The sequence below is a fragment of the Gallus gallus genome, chromosome 4 (genome assembly GCF_016699485.2).
Source record: "Gallus gallus isolate bGalGal1 chromosome 4, bGalGal1.mat.broiler.GRCg7b, whole genome shotgun sequence".
NCBI lineage: Eukaryota > Metazoa > Chordata > Aves > Galliformes > Phasianidae > Gallus > Gallus gallus.
In genome coordinates this window covers 8513895-8525966 of record NC_052535.1, presented here as the reverse complement: position 1 = coordinate 8525966, position 12072 = coordinate 8513895, and the positions used below count along the sequence as shown (strand labels likewise).

At 39.2% G+C, this 12072-nt stretch overlaps 1 protein-coding gene across 1 annotated transcript in view; it reads right to left on the bottom strand.

Annotated features, from left to right (window-relative positions):
- The window catches only part of CHM (CHM, Rab escort protein 1), a 59391-nt gene extending 49006 nt beyond the window's left edge, over window positions 1–10385 (bottom strand). The window contains exon 1 of the mRNA NM_001031119.2: window positions 10302–10385. Within this exon, the coding sequence (NP_001026290.2) occupies window positions 10302–10350 (49 nt within the window). The 5' untranslated portion in view covers window positions 10351–10385. The remainder of the gene's footprint in view (window positions 1–10301) is intronic.
- Window positions 10386–12072: the final 1687 nt, after the last annotated feature.

Sequence of the window (12072 nt, the reverse complement as noted above, 5' to 3'; positions counted from 1 at the left end):
CTTAAAAATTGAAATAAAATTAGAAATCCGTTAGCAACAAGCAATTAAAAAATTTACCTTGTCATTAAACTTTTTAATACTCTTATGCTACTAAAATAATGAATACTCATCTGTGTTCATTAATATTTTGCCTACTAACATCACCATATTGAATGCAATGTTTTAATTACACTTTCTCTCTTACTAATAGTATAGCACATATCATTTGCAAACACTACCACCTCTGAGTTAAAGCTCGTTGCCAGCACCTTCTCCAGGCACCTTGCTGTCTCTAAGCAGGTTGAGCACATGCAAGCATAATGATACCCAAATTTTCAAGGGATGTGCTGAAACTTTATCCCCTCAGATACAAATGCTTACAATTTGAGGATATTTTTGTGCCATTTTGTTCACTTCAAAGTGACTGACAAAGTGTCACTCATTAAAACAACGTTTTTAAATTTCAAAGTTTATGGTTGATGTTGCATTACGTAGCGCATTGCCCAGGGATGCACTGGAGGATATGAGGGTATAAATTTGCTATGATGGTACTGAACATCTGCGCAAGCCAAGTTGTGTTTTGCGTCATGCCGTCTCCTCTACACTGTCTGTTGGTAAATGAATCTAGCATGCACTGCTCTCAGAATTACAACTGGAATAGGTCTGAGATGGAATTGATTGGTACATCGCAAAATAACACCCCGGAACACACTAAAGTTCTATATGCAGACCAAGAATTGAGTGCAAATGGAAAAGCTACAGTGACAGCACAGGTGTACTTCACAATTGAAAGGGTAGTATTAGGGATGGAACAATTATCTATCAGATGGACATCTTCAAAGTAGAATTGCTATCGAAGTCTTCTGTGTCACGCAGTTATGGTCTATAAAATAATTATATTCTCCCTATATTTGGAAAAGCAGCAAAAGAAATATATTTTTTCTACCAGCAGCGTCCCTTTGAATGATGTAACATCAGCTAGATGTTTAATAAACGACGCTGCTCTGTAAGTTCTACTTCCACTCATTGGATGTTCAGATGCAGTTAGATGGCTTGGACTTAACACTAGGCTCAGAAAGAAGCACAGCCCAAGATCTAACAAGTTGCTCAGTACTAATTTTACTAAAATCTCTTCTGAAAAGATCCACTGGCTGTTTAAATAGGTAATTCAGTAAAAGGGATTTATATTCTACAGGTCTACTATTATGAGACACGGTATATATTCAATTAAAGGACAAGATTAAAAAAAGTAGAAGGTCTGCAGTTGTCCCCCCTCTCCAGAATAAGAACAGCACCTTCACAAAAGAATACGTCGTGCTGTCAGTCTGGTGATTCACTTAAAGTACACAATGCAGTATGGTAATGATTACTCGTCTACTATTCACAGATATCAGTTTTTAGTCACCTGGAGTAAGAAGTCACTGTTAGACTCTAGCGGAATATTAAGTATAATTTAACATTCTCAGTCAGGATCAAACCATTTTAAATGGTTGAGTTGGTCTTTATTAATTACAGAAACTGAAAAGCAGTATAGAGTAAATCTAGCAGGACTTAGATACATGAGACCACAGTTTCATGAGCTTTCTGAGCCAGCAATAGCATTTACTACTATTCTAACCTTTAGCCTAAATCTTTGGTGTAGAGAATCTCCATCAATAATTGGGAAAATTCATGAAATGCCTCAACTGAGACTTCAAAGTTTTATTTTTGTTTGTTTGCTTTTTAAAGTAAGCCATAATACCAACGCACAGTCTATTCTGAAGAAAGAGATACGGAGAAAATACATACGTGCAGCACACACTTTAGGACAGTCACAGGATCCTTCATGTGCACAGCCAAATGATACAAAAACAACACAACACTGCTCTCAGGTAACCTCTACAGGTATTTATACACATGCATACGTTACACGCTTCGTTTCTCTTCACTAGTAACTGTCTGGAACAGAACCCTCAACACTGTTTTGTTTGTAGCTTCTGAAAAGCTTTTCTTTCCCTCATTTAGGCACACAGACTATCACTCTAGAAATGCAATTGAGAAACTTGTTTCTCCTTCCTTATTGATAAAAGCCAATGAGAAAGTGTTGTAAAACATCACCAAGTGCTGCCTGGCTGACCAGGACTGGAGTTATAGCTACTAGGGCATAACTGATTGCTTTAAGCTTGATCCAATTGATACTGTGTTGGAGGTCTGTTCTTCCATTAACCTTGGATGAAATTGTTCCCTGAATTAGCTTCCTTGCTCTTGAAAGCTGGCATCAATTTTCTTCACCAATCCTTTGCTTCTAAGATGTGGGGGCCTCCTGAGTACCCACCAGCAACAGAATGAGAAAATACAAGAATGCCACAGCCCATGCATTTTAGCTTTTGGAGAGGCTCTTAGACAATATGATGGATCAAGACATCATTAGTTCTTAAGTGACAAAACTTTGCTAAACCAAAGAAATTAAGATTTTGCCTTGGGCACCAGATTCTGAATTCTGTTATCTAACAAATAAAACTACACGGAAAACAAGCAGCTTTGTCAAATACAAGTTACTTCTGCATAACATCTGGGCTGTAAGACGGTTACTTCACAAAAACTCTTTCCAACAGAGGCAGCTCTGGTACACAGACCACTGTAATACAGATTGCCCTGCTCTACTCAAGAAAGAAAAAAAAGTTACTCCTAAGAAAGCCTCCTTATAGAAATGGTTGGGGATGCTCACATTGCTGCACAAAATAGTTCTGTCCAGATTATTCAGTAAAGGAGAAATAATTGTTCATATTTGGAAAGAGTTTCCTGTTCTGAACTTCAAGCTGAATTGTACACGAATTCTGAAATGCTTTTAGACCCTAGCCACAGGGCAGTGACTCTACTCCTCATTCTCAGTTCAGTTTTAATGTAACTATTTATTGCAAAACTTAACTGACTGCAGGGAAAGCTGATATTGAATTATTTAGAATATTGATTCTGAAGTTCCACTTACGCCTAACAAGTAAATAAAGCTGAGTACCTCTAAGATGTTCTTCCTCATGAAGGATTACTTCTAACGCTTCCTGCCCTTTCTCCCTCTTCAGGAACAGTCAGCTTCTACTTTTGCTAGCTTAAGGGATGAAAGCCTTGGTGTTACAACCTGTAACTCACAATGCTTTATGTTTTTGAATGGGAAGTTGAGTTGTGGTTTGGGTCCAGCAATTTCTATCAGAAGTCAGCAAGCTCCAAAGGAGAATCGACATTTCCTTTTACATCAAAGAACAGAGGAAAAAAAAAGTCTATACAGCAATGAAATTATTGAGTCATTGGGAGATATACTCTCTGGTATAATTAATAGTAACCAGTATTTTCCTATTTAGTCACTAAGTACATTAGTGACTGACAAACACAGCTCACATTTGATTTTATTGTATCTAAAATGAAAAATTCTTTCTAAAATAAGGTTCCAAATCCAAGCAGATTTTTAGCTTTCCAATGGCACAGTATGAAATGAGAAGTTTGAACTGTAAACATATGATTCAATCACAGCAAAGCAGCAAGAAGATCCAGGCCTTGATTTTTTATATATAAACATCTGGCAGCACAAGAGGGACTTACATGGAGTAATAAGGAGCCCATGCAATCCTTTGTAGTATCAATTTAATATGCCGACACAGAAGTCCTTCATATTTCAGGCTTAGTCAATACAGAAATAGCAGCACCTATTATCAAGATGCATAAAGGCATTCTATGCTTCCTGGCCCCTTCGTCTTATAGAATGCTTACACTTGAAATATTTCCACAAACAGGCCTGTTCCTCATTTTTCTCACCAGGAAAAACAAAAAGTTTTCCTTCACAATGAAGAATTGATTAGTACCTAGTATCTATATCATCATTTCTTCATGCTACAGCCTTCTTTCTCCTCTTACTAACCTCCATGGAACAGATGCAACATGAGCTAAGTTAGCCTCTCTAGCTTTCTCAAGGAAACACTCATGTTGTAAAATTTCAGTGAAGCAGCACATTGCATCCGCAGACAGAATTATAAAAATAAGAATAAAGTTAAGGATTTTACTCACAAGTGATCTCTGAATCACTAATAGGTTCTAACAGATAGAACTTCATAGGAGCACCTCAGCACTGTATCCAGACAGTGATACATTCACATGAATCAGTGACACTGTCTCATTGAAACATGAACAAAATCAACACCAACCAACTCCTGAACTTGCATCTGTTCAAGAAGAGGGCTGACGAAATACTTGCTCTTTGGGGCTTGAAATTCTTGCATGCAGTTGGAATGATACCGAGATAAAAATGCAAGCAAATAAAATTGTAACAAGGCTGCTATAATTACACTAACACGCACCTTGGCATGGCTCACTTCAGCATACACAAACACAGGTTAGTCCTACAAATTTCTCTGGTTCCTCAGCTATTTGCAAGATGCACTGAAAACTGCTGCAAGTTTCCATGACTGTATCAAAAACAGTTGCAGCACCAGAATAAAGTAATCCAAAAAGACGACAGAATAAACACTCGGTTAATACGCATTCTTAAGATGAAGAATCAAGTCCCCAGTTCATAGCACTAGTTTTCACTGCCAGCTGTCTAGTATAACCTTCTTGGATACGTAAGAGGCAGATTAATCTCAATAAATCTTACTGATGTGACTACTGCAAGTTGACCTTGAAGTCTGCATCTGCTTGATTCCAGCAACCTCTGATCAAGATAATCGCTATTACAAGAGGTTTCACACCTTCTCTACAAAACATAATCAGCTGTACTTTCACTTTCATGAGTGATGCATTTTATAAGTAAATAAAGAACAAACTAGCTACAAACATGCAGATGTTAAGATATGAACCTTATTTTTAGTTCCAACAGAGCAAAATGAAAAATTAGAAGTAACTGTTGAACTAGAAAGCTCTTTTCTTCAATTTTAAGAGCCAATTCATTTTATATTCTCTACAAAATTAAGTTATAATTCACCTCTGTGAGATCAAAATCTAGTTTTCAGGTTTACATGTTGTCTCTTGCAATTAGTAGCTATACATAACACTACAGTGATGCACTGCATCTTCAACTGACTTCAAATGGACAAATTCACCTCTCCAAGCAACACATAAACTGAACAGCTGCATATGAGTGGAAGCATCTCAGCTCCGGAGTTTTTCACTGAAAACTATTTTCCAGTCATTCAGTTGGGAAGCTTTTACTGAATCACACAAGCCTCCTCTTGAAGAGGTTTAAATGTCTAATTTGCTTCACTGTGTCTACTAAATAAATCACAAGTGGCTTTTTCATATGATAAAATGTTGAAGGAAAATACATTCAAAACGCTGGGACAGACAATTTCAAAACAATCTTCAGGAGTCAGACAGTTGGCCAGCTGCAATAAATTTTGTTTGTATTCAAACTTCCAAGATGAGCAGCTGATTGTGGAGCTCACCTCACTAGAAACCTTCATGGAATGTTTTAAATGAAAATTTTATGTTCTGACAGAGTTTTTAAAGTTAAAGCTAGCTAACTTAAATTAAAAATAGTTTCAATTAGTTTTATTACATGTCCATACTAGAGAATAGTATCGCAAAATGTTTCCTCATTACAAAATATGGTGATGTTAGAGACATCATCCACTAAGTTAAGAAATGATAACTGGTCAAGGAAGGAGCCGTAAGTAAAAAAAGTCCCTTATCTTACATCACTTTTCCAACACCAAGGTGGAAACACTACTGCATGGGGAGGAATTCTGTTTATTTGAAAGGAATAGCAACTTGATTTGTCCTCATCAGAGATCTACTTCCAGTACAAGGCTAATTTTCTAATAAATATCTAATTTGTGTACTTTGATATAAGCAAACATAATTTAGGTAAGTACATCAGTATATATTCACATCTGTTAAGAAAGAAATAGAACAGTTCAGTCACGCCAGACCTACAAAGACCCTGAAGTCCACCGCCTGACTGCTTCAGCGACAACCAAGAGCTGAAGCAGGTTACTGAGGGCACTGTCCCAATGGCTCCTACATACAGACAGGCAAAGGGTATCAATCACCTCTCTGGGAATCCTGTGCCAGTGTTTGATCACCCTCATTGTAAAGATATTTTTCCTGATGCCCACTCTGAATGTTCCCTGGTGTAGCTTCGTGCTGTTTGCATGTGTCTGCCCTTGGTTCCCAGCGAGCAGAGACCAGCACTTCCCTCTGCTGCTCCTGAGCAGTAACTGTAGTAATTCTCAATTACCCTGATCCTTTTTGATTACTCTCGATTCAGAACAGAATTCCAGGGTACCCTGCTGAAATATTTTCCACAGGAATTTTTCACCTCAGTGTCCCTTCTCTACACTTTGAACAGCTCACCAGAGGAACACTGTCTCTCACCTCTGTAAGAACAGCAAATAATCTGGAAAAACTGAGGAACACAAACAGGCAGAGGACAGCAAACGCTTCACAGAATAATTTGTTTTCTTGTAAGAGCAGCAAGGGACATTTCACAGTATCTGGAAAATAATCCCATTCGAGGTGGCAGTGGGATACCAAGCCTCCAAGAAGGCTGCCATACCAGCTCTTCTGTACAATAACAATCAGAATTGAAAGCATGCCAGAAAAAAAACCACTCCATTTTAGTTAAGTTAAAAAAGTCAGCAGTAAGGAAATAAAGGTAGATTTACACCTGCAATAATAATAGCATTAGAAATTACTCACTTTTCAAAAATCTATTTTCACAAAACTATCTCCAATGTTAACTTCATCACTCACATTATAATATTAAGGTTAGCTTTCCACTGTGCATTTTTAAAACTGTTTTAGTGTCTGGAAGTGATTTCTCCTAACACTATACTTACATAAGATAAACATAAAGTACTTACACCACTCCCAGCACATCGAACAATAAATAATAGATTCTCCTGACAGGACTTTGATGACCTGGCAAAGCCCGAGTGCTTTCAGCCAAAATCATATGAAACCATAAATCACTCTTTATTTTATAGAATATTTCAAAACGGATTCCTGCTTTCTACCTTGAAAGTCATTTCATGTGTTATTTATAGCCACTGAAAACCAGAATGGAAAGAAAATTGCATAGAACTAGAAAATTTACTGTGACTGCTTTTATAAAGAATAACTCCTATTTAGAAAAAAAAAATAAATTAGAATTACTGGCAAACTTGTGAATACAGCCAGTTTTGAAAGAGTACTGTCCTTTATTTTATAACTTCACCAGAAGTTAAGACAGGAGTCCTGCAATAGGAAGGACTAGTTTAGTCAGGAACTAGTTTAAGTCAAGTCTGAATATAATCCAAACAACTGAATCAATTCAGAGTAAGGGAGACCCTGTATCCTTAAACACAACACTTAAACATTTAAGTTATGGCTGTATTATGCAAATATTGCAAATCTTTATGTTTACGGTGATTTATGCCATAAATTCAACAGTACTGAATGTTTTGCCTATAAGTTTTCCTATTTGTTAATTGCCTAAATAAAATCCCTCCCACTGACTCCATAGTCCATGTCACACTCTCAAATAGATTTTTTTATTATACTTAAAAGATCTCATAACATTCCCTCCTTGTAAACATTTATAATGTCTGCACTAATTTAAAAGTTGACCCCATAAAAGGGTAGCAATAATGAACATGATTATTGCCCACCCTGAAGTGTCTTGAAGCAAACACTTAAAATATCAGCCATCCAAAACGACGTGCTACAGGATTTAACACAAATGAAAATCTGCAAATATAATCTTCCAAAATACCAGAACTGCTGTGAGTATAATAACTGCTTTGGCAGAAAATAATCCAGTGAAGCCACTACTTGGTTAGTGGATAACCTGAGCACAGTAATATAATCAGAAAGTAAGGAAATAGGGATATGAGAGCCTTGATGTGGGAAGAAGCTAAAATAAAACTTAGAATCAACTTCAATTCTACAACAAGAAATGGGGATAGAACAAAAGAACAATGCCATAACAGCTTTAAGTTCTGTGCTGTATTGTCACTGAAAACCTCAAAATAATATTATGTTCTATGGCAATCTAATTTTCATAAGAACTGTGGATATAAGTTGATGACAGTAATTAAACTTTTGCTTCTGAACCCACAGAGACTTGTATTTTTGTACTACATATCCAGAGTGTTCTAAAATTGTCTATGCAAGAACATGTTCTATTTGGGTTAAAGAGAAGTAGTCTAATCAACTGAATTTGCTTTTACCATAGAAATACCAATAAAGGAATTGAACCTAACTGTTAAACTCATCACAGATGACAAAAAATTTAGCATGAGGTTCCAATATGCTTGAGGTTTCAATATGTATGAGGTTTCAACAAGCTTACTCCAGGGAAATAGTTCAAAGAGCCCAAAATAAAAACAAATTCAAATCTACTGTTACCACTCAATCTAATCACTAAAATTAACAGATGCAGAAATTATAAAACCCGAGGAAGGCCACACACGCAGAAAAGAGTGCAATTACTTCTAAGCAGTTAAAAGCAGTAACACCAAATTTCAGATATTATGACAATCAGATATCCATATGTAGACTCAGCGCTGGCTATAGCATCGGAAGACAGAGTTAAAGACTAAGAAATCCCTTCAGCAGTCATTTCCCAGAAAATAAAAACCCTGCTTTGAACAGTCTTTCACACTGGTGGTTTAGTACCAGTATTTAATACAGTTAAAAAATAGAAGCTCTACTATTTTAACCTGTTCCCAAAGCAGGGAAGATAATGGTGGGTGTGCACTCCTGGACCAACCATCACTGCCACAGACTGCTCAGCTAGAAGTGCTTTGCTTCAGGTGAGCACTCCTAAGAGCATGGCTGGGAGAGCACAGGCCTTCCTGTCTGTGACCTGCTACCATCAACCACTGTTACACGGATAGCCTTGGGTTTAACTCACACATCATACATCAAGCATGAACACCATGACAGGGACAGGAAGGACAGCACACAACTGCAGCCCGTGATTCACTCTGCCTGCATCGTGCTCCTGTGAGGCCTCTCAACATAATTGCTGCCAGAGCAAACTGGATTACATCATATTTTTAACAAAGATTATAGAACCTCCAGAAGAAAATTCTGACAGCATGTTTTTCTTCTCCATAGGAATAATGAAAAGATGAAGTCTGACCTACGTATGTTTCAGTCAGATGTGTTAAATAAAGATCTTCACCTTCACTAGCTTCCTTAGTAGCTAAAATATGTACTATTACTGTTTTCACCTTATCCTTTCCTTAGCTAGATTAGATAGAAAAAATCATAAACATTATTTTTATGAAGCCTTGTTTCCTTTAATTTTCTACACCACTTCATACAGAAGCATTTTTCATGGCAATAAAGACTAATTACCCTCATAAATCACAGGAGTTGTACAGTTTTTAATACTTCACCCTTTCAGTTTGGTAATTTAGCCATTTGTTGTTTACTGTTGTTCTCTTTTACTCAGAACAGTCACAAAGCTGAACACAGAAGAAAACATCAGGTTCATTACTAAGGCTTCCACTCAAAAAAAAAAAAAAAAACCAGAAGAACACAGTAGGGAAATCTTAATTTCTAATTGTAATTTAAGAAATAATTTTAAATTTTGGTTATAGTTACAACGTTGTGGTGTGTTTCAGTGAGACATCTGAGACCTCCACCATCATCCACTGCAGTACAAAATGGATGATTTTGTATAGGACGCACAAAGCACAGGCAGCCTGAGAAAGTTCAGAGTCAATTAAAGTACATGCAGTCCTATGTTTTCTTATACACTGAATAAAACACTTTAATGAGAAGTACTCAAAAAGAGGAAGTTTGGGGTTATCTGTAAACAAGCACGGGGATTATAAAAAAGCTTTTCAAAAGAGAACACAATTCTCACACTATAGTACACAGTTAAGATTATCAGCATAGACCACATTTCCCACCACAACAGTGAGTTTGGCTCTTCAGAACTACTTTCAGCGCACAGAAGGAAGCTTTCAGCTCTTCCAGGAGGGGCATTTCGGGGTGCCAGTGGCTTTGTGAAGCACCAAATGAGCACCAGACCTTAAGAATACAAGGGCCGGGGTGCGCCTAACGGGCTGGCACCTCGCAGAGAGGGCCCGCTGTCCTCCCAGCGAGGGCCCCGCACCGCAGCTACCTCCTGTACCTTAAACAACTCCTGACGTTGAAGCCTAAACAGCAACCCCCGAACATCCCGCCAGCGCAGGGACCGCGCTCCCACACAGGATACCGCGCTCCCACACAGGTGCCCCCTGGCAGCCCCACGACCTCACTTCCCACACATCGCCGCCGCTCCCCCACCCTCAGCCGCCACGGCCGCGCCCTCTACGGCCCCAGCACCCACAGACCAGCCCGCACCCATCGCCGCCGCGTACCGGTCCCTATCACCACCACATCAAACTCGGAAGGCAGGTTGTCCGCCATCTTGGGAGGGGCACCGTCACGTCGCCCGCGCTGCCGGAAGCAGAGGTCGCGGCCCACAGAACTTACGACTACCGCGCGCGAGGGCCGCCGGTAGATGTAGTTCTCCCGCGCGACCCGCTGACGTCACGCGGCCGGACGGAGCGCCGCGCTGCTCGCAGTCTGAGGGCTCGCTGCGCTGCTCTTTCTTTTTTGAGGTACTAAATATGGTAGAAGCAATGCGGAACGTATGCAAGCGCCCAGCAGCCGTCTGTGAGCTTCCAAAATTCTATGGTATGACCGAGTGCCGCCTCGCTGGAAACCAAACGTACGCACTGCAGGGCAAGCAGCCCTGTGTTGTACCTCGTGTGGGCACTTCCACTGCTGTCACCGGTGCAACTCAGTAACTCACAGCACACCTTGGGTTTGTGTCATTTGGTATCCAGGAATATATTCCCCATATTAAAGTCTCAGTGCTCAGTTGCGGTAATATCTTTCCTTTTTCCACTGTGTCAAAGACATTTCAAAACAAAGCGCATTGGCCTGTTTCTGGTCGTTAATTCCCCGTCCTTTGTCAACTAACAGCCACGAAGTTACATGTTGGACTGCAGCAGTTCAGAAACCGTTCTGTGGGCCCACCACGAACACTGGTGGCGTGAAGCCCACAGTCACACTGCAGTCTGGCTTTCCCTGTTCTTTCACCTCACAAAGAAATGAAAGGGACATCAGTGGTGACACACCGAAAGCACGGCTTCAGAGCAGCCCCTCCTGTCCCACCACACTGAATGAAAGCACACTCAGAACAAGGAGTCGTACTGTGAATACCCCCACGTACGTACAGCAGTGCACGCAGAATAACGCAGCACAAAGCCGCCGTGTCAGCACGCCGGAAATTTCAGTTTTACTTTGTATTTTCCATTTAATTACTTGTACCGTTTTAAACTAATCTCTTATGATTATCCATTGTGTATGATTATATACAAGTCTTAACACCTTAAATCAATAACAACAATAAAGCAGCTAGCAGCCTGTTAACACCTCCTTACAAGCTCCCTGTTCACATAGCGAAAAGAACAGTGAAAGTGGTATAAAGTGACTAATGGAAACCAGAGCCCATCTTACCCCGTGGTACAACAGAGTTCAGTGCAGACAATGACCTACCAGTAAATTTCAACACAAGAATGAAAAACATAGATCTAAACATCGATGCCTGATTACAATGCAAATAAATATGTAAAAGAGAAAAGTAGCCGTTACAGATTCAGGTGTAAAAGTAGTAAAATCAAATCTTATGTTCCTTATTTTATGCTTCCAACGGTCTCATAGAAATATTAAGGACTTTTCCATTTTGCAGCATCTGTGGTCCAACTCTGCTAACGGGGCTGCTGTGCCTACCTTTTAACCTCTAACAGAAACGTTCAGCTCCAGAGTTCTCACAGGGTTGGATCATCCTGACCTCAATGTCTGGAGCGGACGAACAAAACATCACTGTATCAGCTGGCTCACTTAAGGCAAATTCCCCTTTCACATTCTTTCCTTATTGAGAGAGAATACTCATGAAAATATAATTTGATTGTGCAAATCTTCTGTTATTGTTTAGTATAATTGTAAGACTGCAACAGAACTGAGCTATTTCACTATCAATGTCTTACTGTTTCTCAAGTGCTTCGGTATTTATTCCAGCACAAAATGCTGTTGTTTGGTTCTCGGAGTTCCTGTTAGCTTCATTCATAAGATGCAATCAGT